The 21,338-nt window shown below is 39.9% G+C and overlaps 1 protein-coding gene across 13 annotated transcripts in view; it reads left to right on the top strand.

Moving 5' to 3' along the window:
• The window catches only part of cep170aa (centrosomal protein 170Aa), a 41,061-nt gene that overhangs the window by 9,783 nt on the left and 9,940 nt on the right, over positions 1–21,338 (top strand). For 6 of the 13 annotated variants that reach the window (XM_016671010.1, XM_016671007.1, XM_016671009.1 and 3 more), the window contains exons 2-13: positions 2,706–2,768; positions 3,053–3,192; positions 4,881–4,970; positions 6,133–6,211; positions 6,578–6,636; positions 6,718–6,946; positions 8,554–8,685; positions 12,017–12,196; positions 12,480–12,794; positions 17,602–17,958; positions 18,409–18,698; positions 20,542–20,628. In XM_016671010.1, the coding sequence (XP_016526496.1) occupies positions 3,088–3,192; positions 4,881–4,970; positions 6,133–6,211; positions 6,578–6,636; positions 6,718–6,946; positions 8,554–8,685; positions 12,017–12,196; positions 12,480–12,794; positions 17,602–17,958; positions 18,409–18,698; positions 20,542–20,628 (1,923 nt within the window). In that variant the 5' untranslated portion in view covers positions 2,706–2,768; positions 3,053–3,087. Of the gene's footprint in view, positions 1–2,705; positions 2,769–3,030; positions 3,193–4,880; positions 4,971–6,132; positions 6,212–6,577; positions 6,637–6,717; positions 6,947–8,553; positions 8,686–9,506; positions 9,991–12,016; positions 12,197–12,479; positions 12,795–17,601; positions 17,959–18,408; positions 18,699–20,541; positions 20,629–21,338 lie in introns of those variants that run through there. The other 7 variants (XM_007551201.2, XM_007551199.2, XM_016671012.1 and 4 more) reach the window with 3 other exon arrangements.

The following is a 21,338-nucleotide window of genomic DNA, read 5'->3' as shown; positions in this document are numbered from 1 at the left end:
AATTTAACCAATTGTAGAATGAAAGCAAAGCAACGTCAATATGTTATTTACAGAGGCCCAATGACATTTTTGTCATTTTAAAACATTTCTTCTGTTTAAATTAAAATATTGCCCAGGGAATAAATGGATCCTTTCAACTAATAATTTTCCATTTTCTTTTGTATTCATGTTTTAGGGATTAGCTGTTTTAAGATGAGCTACACTTTAAGAACAAAAGGAGGCATTTTTAAAGCAGATTTCCCCACAGCTGTGTTCCCTTCATCACACCAACCTCTGCCTTTCTCCATGTGTGCCACATCTTTCATGTGTGATAGTCAGAGGTTGTTTGAATGGCACCAGAAGGCTGGCATGCACCGTATTGCAGCTCCTCCACCGCAGACTGTTAACTTTGCATTCTCCATGTGAGTGTGCTGCAGTTATTTAGTCAGCAGGCTCTTTGATGGTTTGCTTACATTTGGGAGGGAAACCACACATAGCTGTGGTGTAATGCCAGTGCTGTTGAGCCCGATGTGTTGTTCCAGCAAAGCTTCTTCTATTTCTGATATCTTCCTATCGTTTCGTTGCAAAGCAGCCGAAGTGTTGCTGTTTGTTTGTGAAAATTATTCATTTAATCTGTTAATACACAGATAGTACGCACTATATAACCATGATTCATTGGGCTTGTATTAGAGTGGTACTCCTTTTTTTTCTACACCTTGACTCTTCATATTATGCTACAAGAAATGACATAAAAGGATCCACTGATCCACTTTTTTTTGCTTGTGATAACGATACAGATATCTGAGCTATAGTACTGGCTGACATCGATCCGATACAGAAAAATAGTGCTGAATTGACCTAAAACACAGACATAAATGCACTGAGTTCCAAATATAATTCTGCACCAGTACAGCACTCTTAAATTCACCAATAGCTTCACAAACTTGGTCAAACACTAAAAATAGCCCAACTTTCACTTGTGCAGTCAGTGCACTTAGGAGTGTAACAGCCAATACAAAATAAATAATAAAGAAACTGAAACTATCGGTTGACTACCTTGGTCTAACATGTAAAAATAAACTGCAGCAAACCTTCTTTAAAATGGTTCATAAAGTGCAATTAGCAATTCTAAATATAATGTAAAATAAATAATAAATTATGACGTTCCTCAGATCACAAACCATAGAATTAAACTGAATAGATCTTCCCTTATGGATGTGGAACATTGTCACCGATACGCAGTAAAAAAAAATTATTTCAATATCTCGACTAATGCAGACATTAATAATTGCTTGGTGCATCTCTATTTATAGACGACTGAATGCGTGATTTCAGAAAGTCTGCAAATAAACATAGTAACCTTCTTTCAGCCATCTGGGTGGGAGTGTACAGCATTATTTCATTGTATCTTTTAAAACTCCGTATACTTTAATGCCAGCGATTGGTGCCTGTTACTATGGGATTTGTCCAGATAACGGTATCTGCCGATATTCCATTATCGGCTCTGACCGGTGATCGGTAATTGTGGAAGTGATTTCTTTCTTTCTGTTCAATAAGTGTTTAAAAGCTAAGATCTCCCAGTATGTATCTTTTTAAGTTTAAGAAGACTCAGGTAAGGGTTAGGCACATATGCTTTGATTCATGAATGAGGAGAACCTTGTCATTTCTTAGTTTTCTTCATACTTCCATCTGAGATGGTGTAGCATTTTTTTTCCTCCTTTATAGGTTAGAGTCTTTCAAAAAAAATCAAAGCATTATAAGTGTATCTTTAGATATTAAGTATTATCAGGATATTTAGATGTTATTTTTAATTTTTGTCAGGTGGTATCAAATGTCCAATAGAGTTCCTGTTGAATAAATTTGCAGGACAATCTGAGTGGTAACTGGGCTAAAAAGCTGATCCATTTTGCATTTGAGACAGCTGTTGATCCAGTTGTGATTTTCTTTTAGCCTTGTCATGCAAGGTAGTGAAGTGTGTAGCTGATTAAAATTTTCCTCCGGGGATTACTGAGCTGGTATACTAAGTACTTAAGAGGTCAAGAGATCAAGCGCTTAGCTCAATAATCTTTAATTCTTCGTCTGATGGGCTTTTTCTAGACACTTTATACTCATAAAAGAGAGTTCCTGTTATTTTAACGTCATTTTTGTCTAAACCGCTTAAAAGTTCAACATAAAGGCTAAATCAAATGCAGAAAGTTTCTCCATTTTGCTCAGACAATACTTCTCCTGCTATCCTATGACAGCATGGAAACTTCAGTTATGGCAGGATGCCGGTGCTGCTTTAATTTTACGCCCAATTGCTCAGTGAGACAGCAACAGTTACTCTAAGCCACACTTGAAGTTAGTTTGTAAACAGTTCATGTCGCTTTGGCAGGAGTTAGTTGTGTTTAATTTAGTCGTTTCAGGCCGGGACAGTTAGAAAGTAACCGGGGCTGGCTCTGACCTCCTTTCCAGCCCGTCTGAAGAGGAGGGAAAATAAACTCGCTGATGGGTAGGCCTGCTAACATTCCTACATCACTTCCTCCTCAAACATCTGGCAGTCATCAGAGCAGGCAGAGAAAAAGAAAGGATCTACCCAGGCCTCCCACTTAACCTACTTCCAGCAACCAGCTGAGAAAATGAAGCAGGAGACAAAGACACCAAAAAAATGAAAAATAAAGTGTAATGCATGTTCCTTCCTGTGGGAAGAGATGTCTGACGATTTTGTTTTTGCTTATCTTTTTCAGGATGGCCTAGCTTTGCTGCACGGCCAGTGGTCTGTCAGCTGTGGTCTATCACCTGGACCAGAGGTTTGTTCTAAAATGCATGGAAATTTATCGTTATATTAATTTCTGTAGATTGAAAATGTTATAAATGTAGTGTTATTATTGCAGGATCATGTTTGTTTTCCTCCTTACTTGCTGTAAACTGTACTGCGTTGCTCATCACTGTTTCACAGAATTTTTTGCTCTTCTGTGAACAAACCTGTCTAATTTCAGACGCATTGGGCAGTGACTGTGGTCGGGACTTAAAACAAAAAACGGAAACTTCCTGCTTACTATTAACCCACGGATTCTGTTTGCCTTGGTCTCAGGAGGTGTGTAGTAGAGGCAGCAGTAGGGCGCAGAGATGAGCGTGACCTCCTGGTTCCTGGTGAGCAGCGGGGGGACTCGTCATCGACTCCCCCGTGAAATGATCTTCGTGGGCAGGGATGACTGCGAGCTCATGCTGCAGGTGAGGACGCTTCGTAAAGATTTTGTTTTTGTTGGTCTCCAGCAGAAAGGAGATGCTTCTTTCCTACTACTTGAGTTTATTAGTGACTTTACACAGTTCTTTCTGTATCTGCATGTTGGTCTTCGTGTGTGCGTGCGTGTGCATGTGTGTGTGTTATGTGTCGTTGCAGCTGCATACATCCAGCATCCAGAGAGACCTCGTGTACACTCATGTGTATCTCTGGTCACTGCACTAATAATAGAAAGTGGGGCAGATACCTCTTGAGTTAGATCTTATCTGACTGAGTCATTCGTTGTGGGTAGAGTGTTTACAACTACTGGGACAATATTATTTGAGCGTAGTTCTTACTGGTCCCACTGTCTGTATAAAAAAGCATTCAGGATTCTTTATTTCTATACATTTTTATACACTCTACGTGTTTAAAGATAATCACTGCTTTTGTTTTTGTTTTGTTAAAGTTTTCACTTCTGGCTTTATAGTTTCTAGGAGGATTTCAATTTGAAGACTTGCAGCAAATAAAGATCATGAACCTTTTTTATGTTTCGTCTCGCTGGAAGTTTTCTCCCCCACTCCGTTATTTTTTGTGTTTTTGTTCTTGTGCTCCTGCCTTGGCGAATCTTTTGGATGAGAGAGGATTTGGTATTAAGTTTTTTGACAAAACATTTTCATAGCCTTTTGTGTGTTTTTGAAGCAGCCTGCAGTTGATACCCATGTGACCGTTTCAGTAAGCCAAGGCTTTATCACATGGCTAAACATAAAAAGGCTCCTGTGTCATGCACCAAATAAAACACAAACACACACACAGACTAATGCAATATATCAAATCAAACATAACAAGGTATTGCTTACTCAAATGCTCAACAGCTTTTAAACCCATTAAGTTGATTTATTCATGTAATAAAAAGTGAAGGACTTTAATAATTACAGGGAAAGTTTCTCTTCGAAGAGGAAGGTGCACTTAAAAATTAAATACACCCAATACAGAAAAAAACTATTTCCTGTCATGTCACATGGAGCATGCAGAGGTCACAATGTCACGAAACTAAACCGAGGTTGTGTGTTACCACCTATTTCTCCAGCTCAGAAAATCTGGGCTTTTAAGGAACAAACAGAACACACAGTTAAAGCATGTCACTCAACAAAACAAAGAGAGAAATGGGAACTGAAGATGAGAACCAGTTCCCAGAATTGGCTTTGACCTACCATAAAATAAAGTACTGACAAAACTCAAAGCAGATTTGACGGGAACTGATCTTTCATCGTCCAGTCATTGGATTCCTTTTTGTGTTTTTCATCTCAGTGACATTTGGTTCATGAAACATTTCTAGACATTTCTACCTGAGGATTATAAATACAGAAGGTGAGCCGCTGTGTTTGTTTTAAAAACAGTTTTTTCTCTAAACAGCTGACAGGCATGCGTCTGTTAGCTGTAGAAAAATCAATATTTCACCTCCTGTTTCATCCTCTTGCTTTTTTCCTTTGACTTCTTGTGAATGTCTGTGATGTCAGTGCAAAAATGTCCCAGCGGTCTCATATTTTTACTTAATGATACAACAGCTAAGATACGATTTGAAATGTCTAAATCGGATTTTTCTTTCACTGATTAGGTATAGCTAGGTAGGGGTCTTCTTCTAGGGTCCTCACTTGATTAATATCTTTCCTCGTTTGTTTCTTTTTGTGTTTTAAAGTCTCGTAGCGTCGACAAGCAGCACGCAGTCATCAACTACGAGCCGGGGACTGACGAACACAAAGTGAAGGACCTGGGGAGTCTGAACGGGGTGAGTGACGACATGGTGAAGTGCAAAGAACGGAAAAGTAATGAAAACAATCAAAGAAGAAAACGCAATAAAAAGCGAACGAGCTCCTACCTCGTCTGGAAAGATCTGGAGTTTGATTTAAGTGGAAAATTTAAGGTTATTTTATTTCACACTTTTACTTTATTCACATCTTTAAGTTTATTGGGTAGCTTAATTTGACTTCTTCACGGTTTCTTTCTCCTCTGACAGTAAAGTTAAGTAAAAGTTGGTCACAGCTGCCCTGTTAAACCCATTCACTGGCATTAGTCATAAGTTGTGATTAGAGCTCAGTCAGAGCCCACCAGACGAGGCACATCTGCGACGTGTCCCTCACATCCTCTCCGGCTCTCAGACAGGAAGTCAGAGTCACTTCCTCCTGCGCTGTTAGCCATCCAGCTCCTTTGGCTTGATTCAGAGGAAGTTTTCCCTGCTGAGTCAGTGGGAGTGCTGTGGGTTTGCCACACATGGGTTAGCCAGTAAAAACGTTTGGACCAGTTGCTCTCTTTCTGAAACCTTTTCACTGCGAAATTCTTAAGCTGTAATTTTATCACACTAGAGAGAAGAAAGGAATGTTTTGGTACAAAAAAAAAAAAAGTGGAAATATGTGAGAGTTTTATTTGCTGGTCAGTGGTATTTGATCTGCCTGCACAGCGTAACGAGGGTGAATGAGTTCTGGAGAAGGAGAGATTGGAGCTAAACCTTCCAACAAAAAGAGAAACATGGCTGATTGTGCAAAGATCTTTAGTCCTCGTGACTATAGTTCTTGCTGTTAACACAACAATCATTGATACATTACAATAAAACTTATGTTACTCTTTAAATTACTAGTAAATAAGTGACTCGTTTACACAAAACAAAAGAACATACTGCCTTATGCCGTAAAATATGAAGAGAATAGATTATTTTCTGTAGAATGTTTACAAATTTTGAAACTAAAAAAAACTTATTTTGCATCCTCCTTTTAATATTTAATTAAAGAACTTAACTGACAAACTAAAAAAAAAAAACTTATTTTGCATCCTCCTTTTAATATTTAATTAAAGAACTTAACTGACCGAATCATTCTCAAAGAAACGCATAGTTTTTAGATTTTTAGTTTAGTTCGTCTGTTTAGTTTCAGGTTTTTTGTCTGCTTTCTCTCCAGACCTTTGTAAACGATGTCCGCATTCAGGAGCAGATGTACATCACGCTCAAACTGGAGGACAAGCTGAGGTTTGGATATGATATCCTTTCATTATTTCACTTTCTACTCTGTGAGGCCTCACATATCCAGTTGACTCATTCTCATCCTCATTCTGATTATTGAGCTAAGCTCATTCTTCCAGTGATGCTACATCTATTGGTTATGTCTGACACACTGAATTGTTGGAGTGAAGCCATTAGCGTCTAAGCTAACAGAAATGAGCTCTAGAAATATATCACCATGATTAATATATCTGTGCTACGTATTAGTTTTACTTTTTGACTAAATTACTGAAATAAATGAAGTTTGGAATATTGTGATTTACCGTGATCCACGTTCAATTTTGCATTTGTGTTTCATTGCTACGTTAATGTGGTCAGCATTTCCTTAACCTTTTCTGTTTCACATACCAACCTGTTCACGGTGGTGAGAGGAGAGCTCACTGTGCCTGAGGAAGCTCTAAAGGTGAAAACACCTAACACGTCCCTTTCACATTTTTATGTCACGTTTATACATCACATTTATTAAAACGTAATCTCCTTCCAGCATGAAAAGTTCACCAGTGGCCTCCAGCTCAGCAAGAAGCCGTCCAACGGTGAAACCACGGCCAACACGACCAAGAGCCATTCTCCTTCTAAGGCCCCAACGAAAACGCCAAAGTCACCAAGCGGCGGCACTCCAAAGTCTGCGGAGAGCAGAGCAGCAGATGGGGTCACGTCCTCCAGAGAACAGCCGACCAAGCCGCTGGACTCTCAGAAAGCAGAGGAGAAGTTAGGTGAGCTGCAGAAGGACAAGGGAATTATCATGTGAATTATTTGTGTTTTCTCCAAATAGGATAGGTGACAGAAATGGTGACGGAGAATGAGATTCAGTTGAACTGTAACTCAAAAACAATGGCTTCACTTTGACTTTAATGTGCTACAAAGATTGTTTTTTGTACTTTCGGGGTGCCTGAGTTTTTTTTTTGTTTTGTTTTTTTCACAGGACTTTTCTGTCTGACAAAAGTTTGAGCCGTGCACAGACATGTTTGTCTCATTCTGTGTCTTGAGGCAGTTGAGGCTACTGATAACTAGCTGCTAATATGCCCTTGCTTGCTAACTAGCTAGCTGCACCTATCATGGTCATTGGAAATGATCCCGTTGCCTAGAAAACATTTATTTTCGCCTCTGGCTCACTTCTGTTGCCAACCATTATGAGGCTTGGTGCATTCTATACAAACAAAACTTTTAAGCTTGTCACGACTGGGATTTTTGCGATACTTGATTGTGATACAACAGGATTCCCCAACCATCCCCTACATTTACAGTTTTTTGGTCTTAAGTTATTTTATTCAAGGTAACTTGCTGAAACCTGGAGATACTCTGCAAACGTTTTCTGTTCAAAGACAGTTTCTTTTAGGACTAAATGTTGTGAAATTATTTTATTTTTTTTGTTTTAGCCTAGCATGCAGTTACATTGTTGAACCTTAATATTGTGTTTACTTTGCCTTAGCTTTTATTTGACCAGGCAGAACAGATTAAGGAAAATAAACTTGTTTATAACCGTGGCCCTCCAAAATTCAGAGCCCCGTAAAGGAAAAAGGAATAAGAGAAGTTATAATTTGAGGGTCTGTCACTGGTCGGGCATGGAGATAGAAGGGATTCAGGTTAATAACCAGTTGTTAAAACAAGGCCACATGGAGCTTATATGTTTATTTGAACAGATTAATCAGCAAGAGGGAATTTAACAAGCAAAACCATCTGTCATCTCAGCCTTTCTGAAGGAAATATAAGAAGCACAATATTTCTAAACATGGAGTATTACACCCATCTGCTAGTGTTACTCTGTCTGCGACTGAAATGTGTAATTTTACTGTTACTGGAAGCCAAACATACATTACTCCTCATGATACACATTCTGTAGCTTTCACACAAAATGATATGTGATTTGGCAACCTGCCTCTGTAATTATGTTTACAACTGCGACTGAAGTCACACCAGCTGAAGATAACGGGGGGCCTTTAAAGGACCCGAGGCTAAAGGAAGAAAGCAAGAAGCAGTGGAGCAAGCCGTGATGTCGTGAAATCCACAGTAGGATCTTTACAGAAACTCTGTGATTTTCTCTGCATTGTGCTTTGAAAAGAGGTTTGCACAAGATGTTTGATCCCTGTCAGCTTCCATCCTGAAAAAAAGTGTTATTAATGCAATAACAGCAATACATTTACACTACCTATGCATGACAAAGAAAGAGAGAGGAATAGTGTTTGATAACAATACAAAAATGAAGAAATAAACTTACGCACAAACATTAGTTGGGCTCATTTTTATTCCACAATGGTTTAGAGAAAATGTTTAAAAAAATCATCTGTGCAGTTTTGTTTAAATGTGTGCATGTTCGTCTCAGGGGACAGTACAGCTCTGCCTCGTGGGACCCCCCTGTACGGTCAGCCCTCATGGTGGGGGGATGGAGACGCAGACGATGAAAACTCCTTCAAACAGGAAACCAAGTCCAAAAAACACGACGGCTCCATTTCAGGTGGGAGTTTTTAACATTTTCAGATGCTCTCGTGTCCACAAGCAGGATTTTAAATATGGCTGCCAAGATATCAAGATTCAAGTCACTTGGGAAGACTCACAGACTCAACACTTTAACATCACATTAAATCAGGTAATAAATCAATGACCTCAGTGGCCAATATAGTCGCTCGTTTCCTGTTAACGTCACTCTAAAGGGTGAAAAGAAAACACTAGTTCTTATGGAAACAGACAAGGATTTTTAAAAAGATTACTTGTGAGACCTCTGTCTGTATATGGTTTTGAATATCATGGAAAAGTGTGAAATTTGGTTTTGTAAATTTGGTCTGAAAAAGTATGAGAAAAGAAAAATAGAAAAAAAAATATTTGGAGATTTCCAAGCTTTTTTCCTTAATCTGATATGTGAAAGATACAAGATTTGAGTTTCTCAACAACTTGCTCCTTTTATTGATTTTTATATGCGTTTACATTCTTTATCTTTAAATTTCAACCTCTCTAGGTTGATTGGAGCTGTTATTTGACAGTATGTTCACTGTTGGTGAGAATCAACTCGCAGCCTGATTACTTAGTCGGGATTGTAACTGATGGCTGGGATGTTATCACATTTTTTTCCCCCGTTTTTTTATTTATTTTTTTTACCAGATAATCTCTCAGATTATTTCAAAAGGGAAATAATCTGGTGAATAATCGGCCAGATGAATCACTGTCGGTAGATTTGCACCAACAGAATATTATTTTATAGACAGCAGATACAACATGCACTGTGACGTACTATATGTTTTCCTTTGGTTGTAAAACAATTGCTTCACCAAGGTGAGGTCAACTTGTTTTGCTTTTGATGTTCAGGCAGCGATGGGCAGCAAGGGTTTGCTTTTATTAATAATCATTTACATCCAAGTGAATACAAAGCCTCTTTTCAGAGTCTGCATGGATGTCTGTCTACTTAACAATATGTGTGTGTGAGAGAGGGGGGTCCCCTTAACAGGATTAGTGGCCACACCAGCTCAGAGAATCAAAATCAGTCTGTGCCAGGCTGGGTTAGCGGACCAGTGTGGAATCATAACACAAACACGAGAGCAGACTGGAGCGTCCTCTAGTCTCTCTGCACATCTGCACTGCTAGTCTGGCATCATCTTGGCTGCCCTGTGAAGGAGGACTTTGTTCTCCAGCTCCTAGGAGTCTGTTTGCCCTGATTTGTTGGTTTTCGCAAATGGTGTTTGTGCTCGGACACAAAAACTATTTGAAACCTTGAAACCTTTCCAAATATCCAGCGTTATGGATCTGGCTACGTCAGCCTCGGGAGTGGGTGAGTGGAAATAATTTTCCCTTCTAGCAGCATTAAATGTTAGACGAATAACTGTGGTGTAGATGATGAAATGCTGGAGCGCCTCTATGAAGCAGCGTGTGTCCGGAAAGCTCTGGTGTATTTGGCTTGAGCCTCTGCATTAAAAAGAGATTTTATCTGATATGGGTGTTTCAAAAATAACATGAGCGTTCCACAGTCCATGTGAGATGTAGGAGTGAAGGGGAAGTGGGAGGTTAAGGACAGGAAATGATTCTGTTTCAGTGTGTGTTTTGTTGCTAGCATGTGTACGTCAGTTTTATTTTAGTGCGTTTTTCTCTTTCAGAGTTAAAAAAAAAAAAAGGCTCTGTTGTCACCACTCCCTAACTCCCCCTCCGTGTGTATTGTCACTAAACCCGGTTGGGTTACACCATCGCAACGACTCTATTTCTTTCTCCTAACTCACACACACAAACCCATTCTTAACAGACTGCTCTTTACCCTGCAGAAATCATTAGCTAACCCTCTGGTAAGCGTTGCTCTCAAATCCATATAGCTGCTAAAATACTTTCAGTTTGTTACAACCTCCTCTGGTGCGAGGACACAACTTTTGACTTTGCTGTCGCCTTCCTGCTGCTTTTTGCTCTTGGGAGAATTTTTAAGGTATTTAATTTAATTTGCTGTATCTGTTCCGTATTTTGCGAAATAGAAAAATTGAGTCACTGTTGGTTAATGTACTGTACTTTACCCCGACAGCATATTTATTAATCTAGCGAGTGTTCATGTAGTTTAGACGATCAGCTATTCTTACTTTTAGTATGTGGTTAAAGACGATACAGAAACACTGCATCAAATTCATTTACATCAGGTAATAAGATTATTTCTGTTACATATCCAACTAATTTTATATCTGATTGGTCTTTTTGGGCCAGCAAGCCTCGGTAAAAAGCTGATCCATCTTCTTAGAAAACACTGTTTCCTTATAGAAGATTCCTAACTTCAGTTTTAAACACCTTACTGATACTGAAAATCTGTTTGAATGTCTGACTTTGAGTTTCTTTCATCCCACTGTAGCAGTAATTTATTAGCGCTTACACATGACAACGATCAGATGTTTGTGTTTCTGACCCGCTGACCACTGCTTGGTGCCACTCAAATGGTCTTGGGCCAATTCTGGTCGCTAACCTGTTTCTCGATGCAATTCTAATCTTTATAGCCAATTTATAAATTTTGTAATTTCAGGTTCACAAAAAAAGTAGCACAATTTAGATAATTAATAATTTTAATTGTTTAATAAACGGACACAAGAAGCGACCAGACACAGTCCTAAAAAAGGTGCTTGAGTCCCTCTTGTTTCGGTGTCAGTCATGTTGTGCATCTGTCCAGTATTGCCTAACGGTTTATGCTGACTGCCAGTAATTATGCAATTATGAGAAATGTTCTTTCTTTTTTAGCTAAGCTGATCTGAACTAACGAAAGTGGAAGACACATTTCCTAATTTAATTCATAATTTAATTTAAGCATGTATAATTTACTATGAATTGCACAGATAAATGATTTACAAATGATTCAATTTTGCACAAAGTTTCTGTGTTTTTTTTTGTCTGTATTCGCCAGCTGCCATATGTTCCTGCGTTTTCCTCCAAAAACGAAGCAGATGGCTCCTTTAATTCCTGAAAGTGTCGTTAATCATAATCAGTCCCATCAGAGGCTCTGTTGGTTAATAGCGACTGAAGAGAATATAAATGCTGCACTTTTTAAAGAGCCTCGCCATCACTTTATGCTTTGAGTGACAGCGAGTGAAAATGAGACAGATGTCCATCCTCCTCCTCTATTCTTCTTTTCCATCCAGAAACAAGCCTGGATTTAATTAGTCCATTTGCAGTTTGGCTTGACCTTTCCCTTTTATTACCTTCATTTTATACTACTTTTGTAATAAAACATAGTAGCCATCTTTGACGCTGCAGTATTTCTGTTATTTAAAAAAAAAAAAAAACAATACAACAGTCACACTGCAGTAAGAATACATTTATTTGTTTTCTAACCACAGAGAGCAAGGAGGCGCGTCGGGGAGAGAAAGCTAAAGAGGACGGCCTTCATGCGTCCCCTGCTCTCGATTCCAGTTACTTTGAGGTGCCCACAAAGGAAGGTCACATGGCAAATAACGGCATCCATGAAATTCCCACCAAGGACACAGAGGATGCTCCCAGTCAAAGCCACACCACCGCAGGTGAAAAGAGATCTAGAGGACTGGGTTTAATCATATTTATTCTCATTTAATTGAACAGTTCTAATGTTTTTGCTCCATAAAAATGTGCAATATTAATAAAGGTTAGTTTGTAACACATTTTATTTTATTGCAGTATTTCCCTGTAACCAAGATGGCATTAGGGAAAGCGTCTTTATGCCACAACTATTCTGCACATCGACATTTTAAAAGCGCTTGAGTTAGCAGCCTTTACTTTTACTGTCGACGGGACACAAAAGCTGAAAGTGCACCGTCTGCTCCACAGCTCAAGGGCACGCCTCCTTCACCATAGAGTTTGACAACACCTCTCCAGGGAAAGTCACCATTAAAGACCACGTGTCAAAGTTCGCGTCGGACCACCACAGGTCCCGCACCAAGAAGAGCACGGCGGGAAGCGGCGGCTCGGGAAGCAAGGACCTCACCACACTGCAGGCCGCCATGATGGCGTCTGAGAGCAAGGTGGCGGATTGGCTGGCTCACAACGACCCCACGTTAGTGCACACCGAGTCCACCGAGGACGACAGCAAGAGCACCAAGAGCATTAAGAGCGACGTCCCGGTCCACCTAAAGAGGCTCAAAGGTACGGGTCTGACTCTTTTTACACGTCTCTGCATCCTGTTTGCACCAAGAAAATGACTCTAATGTTGCTGCTTTGTTATCTAATAGGTTTCTGTCAGTGATTTGCCTGAAAAGTTACACCATCACCTAAAATAAACATTAATTTTAATGTTAATTGTTTCTGTTTGTCTCTGCAAATCAATAAGTAACAGCCTCATCCCAACATCTGAAATTTGTCTTTTTGCCATTTTTTAAAACTTTTACCCAAAAGTGTTTATTGGGCCTTGCAGTGAGATTGTACCAAGTGTCTTTCTACATAGTCAGTGGTATTTGAAGTGTCATTGGTATTTATGTTTTAGGTAAGATTGGACAATTTTGTTCAAACTGTTTAGATGAGTTAGTTTTGTAAACTGTGTGCAGGAGCCATTATTTGGATTAGTTCTACCTTGGACTTTGTTTGACCAAATGCTGCTAGTGTGAAGTTTTGAGTCACAGTCCTGCTGCTGGCCCAAGTCTGCCGATTGAACAACAGTCCGCAATAAACTGATGAGATTGTGCCCAGTTTTTAGAGGAAAACCTCTCTGTTTATTACAGGACGAAGTACAGAGTAGCCATTTATCAACATAATGAACTCCATTTCACTGCACTATAAGAATTTTTAATCGTTTGGCTTCATACTAGTTCCACATTTTCCAAAGCCCTGCCATTGTGCACTGGTTAAGTTTTCCCCAATTTTCATGTATTTGTTTTATTACTGCTTTATTATGCAGGACTCTCTTTGTTTATCATCTTTTATCCAGATTTTAAGCAAACTCATCTGTCAGATCTCCATTTTTAAACATCTCTAAACCTCCTTCAGATAATAGATGTTTCAAGAACGTCCGCTTCAACAAGCTGGTAGTGGTAATATAGTTTATTATCTAATGTGATTTAGGGCATTTTAAGACTTTTTATTTGACTTCCTTTAATATTACTTTCCTAAATTAAAGCTGCTCCACACTGGTGTTGCTGTTTCATTAAACCTAAATCACTGAATAAAATGTGGAAGCGACACATAAATACATACGGACTCAAAGAAACGGTGCCTGGTTTGAGTAGAGGACGCAGGGGACTGGAAACTCTCCAGCTGAAGGTTCAACTGGAAGGTTTGCTTGTGGTGCAGAGCGTGTGATTTATTTCCTTCATCTCCCTGAATCACAGAATCTCCATAATATCTAGCCAACTTTGCTTTTTCTTCCATCAATGTTCCCAATGCTTATTATAGTATACAATGGTTATTATAGTGTACTGCAGAACTGTGTTTCGCTGGCAGCTTAGTTGTTTCATTGCTAGATCCAGGTTTATCAATAAAACAATGATGTTAAGTGGAAATAAGATTTCCATTTTGCCTATATGAGTTTTAATTAAAAATAATTCTGTGGTTATTTTTTGGATATTCTGATATACATTATTATCATCTTATTGTCAAAACAAACTCATTTTATCTCCTCAGTCTCCATTTGTCTAAGGATATTTATGTTGCTTTCTTTTTTGCTCAGATGGTAAAAACGTTCCAAATAGCAAAGTCAGAGCTTTACCCATTATGACTGCATGTATATAGGATGTATTGAAAGTCATCATATTTCTTACAGTTTGTAGCTAATTTAAACCAGAGCCACATTTACTGGTGTAAAACATGTAATTCTGAAGTTTTTACCTTTGTCTTTCTACCCATAAAACTAAGAATTATGTTCAAGTTATCCAAAGTTCAAGTCCTTCCTTGGAGTGTTATTGAAGGTTGGGTTGTCTCTGGCCTCCTTTTAGCCTATTAGATGCACTAGATTAGGGGTGGGGCCTGTGTGAGCTGATGGAAACGGAAATCTGCGAGGCGGTGGGGAACAATGGTGAAGCCAATTTATTAGATGGAGTTAGGACCACTAACGGGCGTGTCAGTGGGCTGACAGATCGGCTCACCTGATGGATGCCGTTGTTTTTAGCTGATTAACTGACCGGCGTTTTCACTCCTAGACATGGATGAGTTATGGGAAGCTGAGGATAAGATTCAAGTGGGGCAGAGAAGGGGTTGAAAAGAAAGACAGGAGTGAGGGAGACAACGGAGAGAGATTGATGAAGGAAGGTTTTCTCCAGGTGACTGGAGGAGATGGGAGGAAAGGAAGCTGACAAAACCAATGGAAGCAGGATTAGCTGCAAAGGTGAGTGTTCAGAAGGAGAGAAAGAAAGAAAGGGTTGTCTGGGTTGCAGTAGAAGCAGAAAAGGAGGCAACGAGGCAGAGAGAGAGAGAGAGAGAGATGCCTTTGGTTGAAAGTTGTTATAGTAACAGTGATGCGAACTGCAGGCGCTGTGAGCATCTGTCTGAGTGTGAAGCGGCTTCAGTATTTCGTGTGAGGAACGTTTTCCACCGTCTTCCAAAGGTGTGTGAGTCATGTGGCGCTAGGCTCCGCGTGCATGTTTGATACATGCTGAGCGGCGATCTGCGGAGAAGCGGTGCAGCGTGCGTTAGCGCGGGCATGCGAGATCTGCTCAGGGTGTGTCGTAGCGGTGCCTGGTAGAAAGAGCGACAGAGTTTCACCAAGGGAACCGAAAGGAGGCGTCTGAGCTGTAGCTTTTAATTTCTTACCCGATAGGTAAGTAAAAAATGTTTTTATCTTGGGGATAAATAGATCTTTATTCTTCTGTGTTCATTATTGCACCATATTTAAATTAATTTAAATGCTTTTTTTTTCATGAGGTTAAAAATGTGGTTTCTAATTAGCAGAGTGTTTTTATTGTCTTAATTTAGGAGCATTTGAGGTAAAAATAATATTTTGTCTTCATAGCCAACGCAAAAGCTTATAATCCTGCTGCAGGTGGTGCTTTAAATGCTTGGGCCCACTACAATACATTGTATGTTTAGGGTTGCATGCTTGCTTCTCTGTCTGTGTTTGTAAAGGAAGTTCTTCCTTATTTAGCATGTTCGGTGTGTGTACGTGTGTGTGTACGTGTGTGTGTGTGTGTGTGTGTGTGTGTGTGTGGGCAGAGGCAGTGGCCAGCTCCACTGTGAGTCATGGTGGGGCGGATGGGACGATGCACTGGACTTTCACAGACTCCTCTGTTCTCCTGCGGCTCTGCTAAGGGCTTCTTTGTCCACAGCACGCTGAATGAAAGACCTTCCTCTCTGTGTTTGCTGATCTGCCTACTGTAACACTCTGTGGTTTTCCTTTCTCATTTTTTTCTGTACCTTCATCTTCTTTTTTTAATTATTAAGCCTCTATTAAATCATGAAAAGTGACCGAATGAAATGCAGTGGAAGAGCAAAAAGCTCGATGGACAACAAATCTGATGAAGACGGATGTCTTTTAGTTGACTAAAAGTGGACATTGTAGCATTAGCTTAGTGCAGACTTTAGAACTTTTGCAGCATAAAATAAGGGGTCCAAATTTTAATGTAGCAGTTTGTTTGAAAAAATCCAATCCAAGGTTGGTGGCATCAACTAACTCACTCACTTTTTGGTTACCTAGCAACATCCTGCTGAGTGACTTGCACAGCAGCAGTTTTCAGGTTTCACTACTGTGCCTCATAACTGCTTAAAATTATAAAAAACAACGTTGTGGAGTAAAAGGAGAAAAGGAGTATAACCACTTCAGATGAAATTGAGGATAAAACAGGAAGAGTCGTGTCACCAATATGGCAGTATTTCTGATATTAAAACAAAAAAACTATTTATGATTATTGATATCGACTGATATGAAACCGTTGTACATTTTTCAGCCATGTCATCCAGCCATTCATCTGCTCAAACATATTAGCAATATGCAGAACTTATCGCTAATATAAAAATCTAAAATCCTAGATAATATTTTATCCAATCAGCCTTTTGCATTTGAGATATTGCACTCTGACATGACGACTGCAGCTTGATAAACAGCATAGCTCTGCTAAAAAATAAGTGTGACCGATGAACACATTTGCAATTGCACTCAGTGTGTGAAAGAGTAAAACTTTCTCAATTACTCAATAAAAAAAACACCTCAGATATAAACTCTGTATGATTGAGGAGTTTCATTGTAAGATTGGATGGATATACCCTGAATACACTGAACATATAAAACTGTGATAATTTATAAGTAGCTACATGCTTAGCCTCCTGTTTGTTGTGTTTTTCCCACTTAATTCAGTCACTCTTCCCCATCCGCTCCCATTTCCTTCCAACACATCCCCCAACTGCCCAGCTCCTCCTCTACTATCCCTCTTCCCCTTTCGCCTCCCCTCCTCCTTCATCCATAACCCTCCACCCAGACTCCTACATGAGTCCCTTCTCCCCTCCCCCCGCTTTTAACTGACTGCCACTGAATTGGACAGGGCTGGTAGGCGAGTTGTGTGGGTGGCATGTCTGGGTTAGTGTGGCACACCGTCTTGAACCGCACAACGCAGAAAGGACTCGCTGAATCAACTGGGACAGAGCAACATGTGCGGCTGCAGTGATGTGGTAGGTAAATCAGGCGGTGTGCTGTTAGGATCCATCTTGACGGTTCAGTGATTCGCCTCAGGCCACAGAGAGAGTTTATTGTTGTCGTTGGCTGTGACGGTTTGCAAACATGTGTTTCTTGTTGTTCAGGTGCAGGCTTCGTTTTCTTTTTTTTTTTCCATGATGCCTACAATGAAGTCGGGTTGTGTTATATTTCAAAGAGTATGTTGTTTCTGTTGCTATAACACTGTGTTGTTGATATGCCACTGTTTAGGTTTGAAAATCACCTCCTGTGCTTTTAAACTCCGGGGAGCTCAGATCTGATTATTTGTTGTTGTTCAAAGACGATCGCGGAATCAACTGTCTCGCCTTGTTTGTGTCTCAGTAGGGAGCAAACATGAAGACGGCACCCAAAGTGACTCTGAGAACGGACTCGGCCTGCGTTTCGCCAACCGTAGACACGCCCTCGAGGAGCGCCTGAAGACAGCGCACAACCACGCGGGAGGGGGATCCGCAGGGGCGACTGCAACCGTCAGCGGGACCAGAGCCACCAGCAGCCGAACGGCTTTCATGATCGAGTTCTACGACGAGGAAAACCCTCGCAAGCGTCGCTCTTACTCGTTTTCCCAGACTGCTCCGCTGCTGGGGGGCGGAGTGGGCGGAGAAGGACTGTGTCCACAGCCTCCCTCGCACCCGAAGGTGTTCAGTATTTCAACGTCTGCGGCCTCAGCTGCAGATTCAGGTACGATTCTGGTGTCGTTACATGCTTCCCACTGCACAGAAACAATTACACTACAATGCCCTGCAAAAGTTCTCATACTTCAGACTTTAATGTATTAAATTGCTTTTTTTATGTGAGCGACCAACACAAAATATGTTGTCTTCTTTGGTCTTCATGATGGTATTTGTTCACTAACGTTCTCTAACAAACCTGTGAGGACTTCACAGAGCTAAAGATTTACAATGAGGTTATTAGTTGGAGACGCTCTATTTCAGGATATAACAGTAAATGGGGGTGTATGCAAATGCATGCCACACTTTTCAGATTTTTAATCATAAAAAAAGTTGAAAAAGTGAATCGCTTCACTTCTTTTCATAATTTACACTACTTTGTGTTGTTTTGCCACAAAAAAATAAGCTTACCTTAAAGATAAGTTCTGCTTAACCGATTTTTTTGTTTTATTACCTCCAGGTAAAGCTCCAGCTCCCATACCAGCCACAGTAACTGTGGGCGCTCCAACGGCTGCCCGTGTGCTGCTCAAGCAGAGGTCAGAGGACCAAAGCATCGGTCGGAGCTCGGCTAGTACTGGGCTGGCAACTGGGAGCCCCACAACGCCCAGCGAGGACACTTCGGTCCTCGGCAAAGGAGCTGGAACTGCTGGGGGAGACGTGGACGACAACCACAGTGACAAGGGGACTTACACTATCGAGCTGGAGAATAAAAATCCAGAAGAAGAAGAGGCCAGGCGCATGATAGACAAGGTGGGAGCAGTCTGACATGTTAGCAGCAGTTTACTTTTTCACAGTATTTGTATAAATCACTCCGTATAATCATTGTAATTATACAGCATCTTTTGTGGGGATCCAGTTAAACTATATTCTTTTGTATTAGAGGCTTTACAGTTTAGGAATTGGAGTTGAAATGACCAGGAACAGATTAAAATGCTCCAAAGATGGCATTAACTGTTTAAAGATCAGTTTGCTGATGTTGAATACACTTTTTGAATTGCGTCCTGTAATTAAAGGCCTGAGCAGCTTTTACCACTCCAGGGTTTTTTTTTTTTTTTTTTGCCTACCTCTATAAAACCATAACCATTTGTTTAGAGGTGTTTTTAGTTTGGGGTCTTTGCAAAAGTGTGACAGTAAAGGAGGTACTAAAATGAAAAGTAGCATCTTTAAACGTTGCTCTGCAGCAATTATAAAAAGCAGAACTAAAGCAAGTCCAAACAGGCTGCAGCAGCGTTAATAGTCACTTTCTTTTACTTGCTTGGTCTGCAGTCTTTTGCATAGTGAGTCCCTTGAGACAAACTGGAGTTGCCACTAAAACAGCACCGTCATCTCTCTGTGGCCTTGCTTGACCACCTCTCATCCTCTCTGGCACATCAGCTCACCTAATGCGTCTGGAATAAGCAGGAGGGATTTGCTCAATGAGGCACTGTCCTGTTTTATTAAGCAACATTTAATTTCCTACTGTTGCCACATTCTCAAATGCAACAAAGAACAGTAAAAACCAGAGAAGTCGATATCTGGTCTTTAGTTTTCGTGACACTCTGACCTGCAGAGAGAGGCTTTAAGGAATTCCAAATATAACACAAGTAAACATGAAAACAGCTTTCAGAATATTTATTTTTCTACCCTTCTTTCTTTAAGTGTTCATTTATTTATACCAAAACCAGAGAAGACATCAGAGCTTTACTGGTTAATAACTAGGGATGCACTGATATGAAAATCAGATATTGATATCTGATACATATATTGCTGTCATAACCAATAATCGATATTGCTCCCTCCTGACACCACTACTGCTTCTTTGCTGCAGTTACCTCCCCATAATCCTGTGCTGCACCACCATCACTGTCACATGACCAAACAGGTGCTGCATGACAACATGAAATGTTTTTACCGTTTAAATTTGAATTTTAAGCAGTTAGCGGTCAGCATAGCTAGCTTTAATCACCTATCCTTATCCTCCAATTGTAGCCTTCTTCCATTAAGAACAACATATATGTGCCAAAGATGTTTCTACTCAAACCTGCTGGAACTTAGTGACGACTTAATCACTGAATTTCTCTGTGCATCGCTAGCAGAAGGACTATTTTCTGAACCATTTAAACCAAAGTAAATAATATCACATTTCCTTTTAAGCGTTTAATGCAAGAATTATCTTTGGACAAGCAGTCAAATAATTACTACACAATATTCTGAGTCAGTTCAAGTCTGCATGCGTTGCATTCTAAACAGGAAGTGTTGTCATGCTAATTCCTGTAATTAGCTGACACGCTAATTGGCACAGCGCTCACAGCTGTCCAGTCTCCCTCTCTCATTTATAACCTGCTGATGTTGTTTCTGTTTGTTTCATTTAAATATTCAGAGAACGGGAGCTGAGCATTTTGAATAAACAACTCAGGTTGTTTGTTGGATTCACTGTATCAGAAAGAGGATGTAGTCAGAGTATTTACATTCTCTAAATGACTGTATTATGTGTACATTACACATTTGTAAGTCATACAAAGTTATATAAAAGGCTTGCATAAATTATGATATTCTGCCAGTTTTTGTTGATTCATAGGTTTTTTTGTTTGTTTGTTTTTTTAAATATCTGTAGGTGTTCGGGGTGCAGGAGAATACAAGCAGCTTGGTTTTGTCTGACCTAAAAGGAAAAGTAAAGGACTCAGGAAACGCCGGGAAGGAGGTACAAATCTGCTTTGGACTGAAGAAATCTTAATAAAGGAAATTCATTTTGGTATTTCTCTGGCCCCCTCAATATGTTGCAACAGAGCAAAAAAAAAAAAAAAAGATGGAGTTTTTATTGTGCAAGTCCGTTACTCCTTTGAGATGACTACTTTGCTCTACTGGACTGTCAGATGGGAGGAGGGTTCATCCTCCCTGAGTGACCTAGATCACACTGGGATGAGGAAAGACGTTCAGCCCTCCAGGCCGTTTCATAAGACGGAGGGGGCAGCGCCTATCTGCACTGATAAATGTCTGTCTGATCCATCTTTTACAGCATTTAGATTCCTTTCTTTTCAAGTGATACACAAAGTCTTTATCAGTATTACTGGAAACTTGATTTGACATTTTATTTGGATTTTTTTTTTTTACTGTATAGCCAATAAAGTCCCAGTTATAGGTTTATATCCATCCCCTGTGGACATCAGGGTCATCTCAGTCAGTTTTGCACAAGTTTGAATATATTACAGATTTTCTCTATTTCTGTTGTGCACATTTGATCTAATCCCTGCAGGTCCCAAATTATAAATTAAGGGACAACTAAACATACACTGTTAACTAATATTTGGTTAGCCAGTTGCAAAGAAACCAATACCATTTTTGTAGCATCGTAATTCTAGTTTTGACCGCTTAGGCATAGTTAATTTTAATTGGCTGGTTTCCTTTAAAAAA

Source organism: Poecilia formosa, unplaced genomic scaffold (assembly GCF_000485575.1).
Source record: "Poecilia formosa unplaced genomic scaffold, Poecilia_formosa-5.1.2 Scaffold40, whole genome shotgun sequence".
Lineage (NCBI taxonomy): Eukaryota > Metazoa > Chordata > Actinopteri > Cyprinodontiformes > Poeciliidae > Poecilia > Poecilia formosa.
The sequence above is the reverse complement of the archived record's forward strand: the minus strand, read 5'-3'. Positions and strand labels throughout refer to the sequence as shown.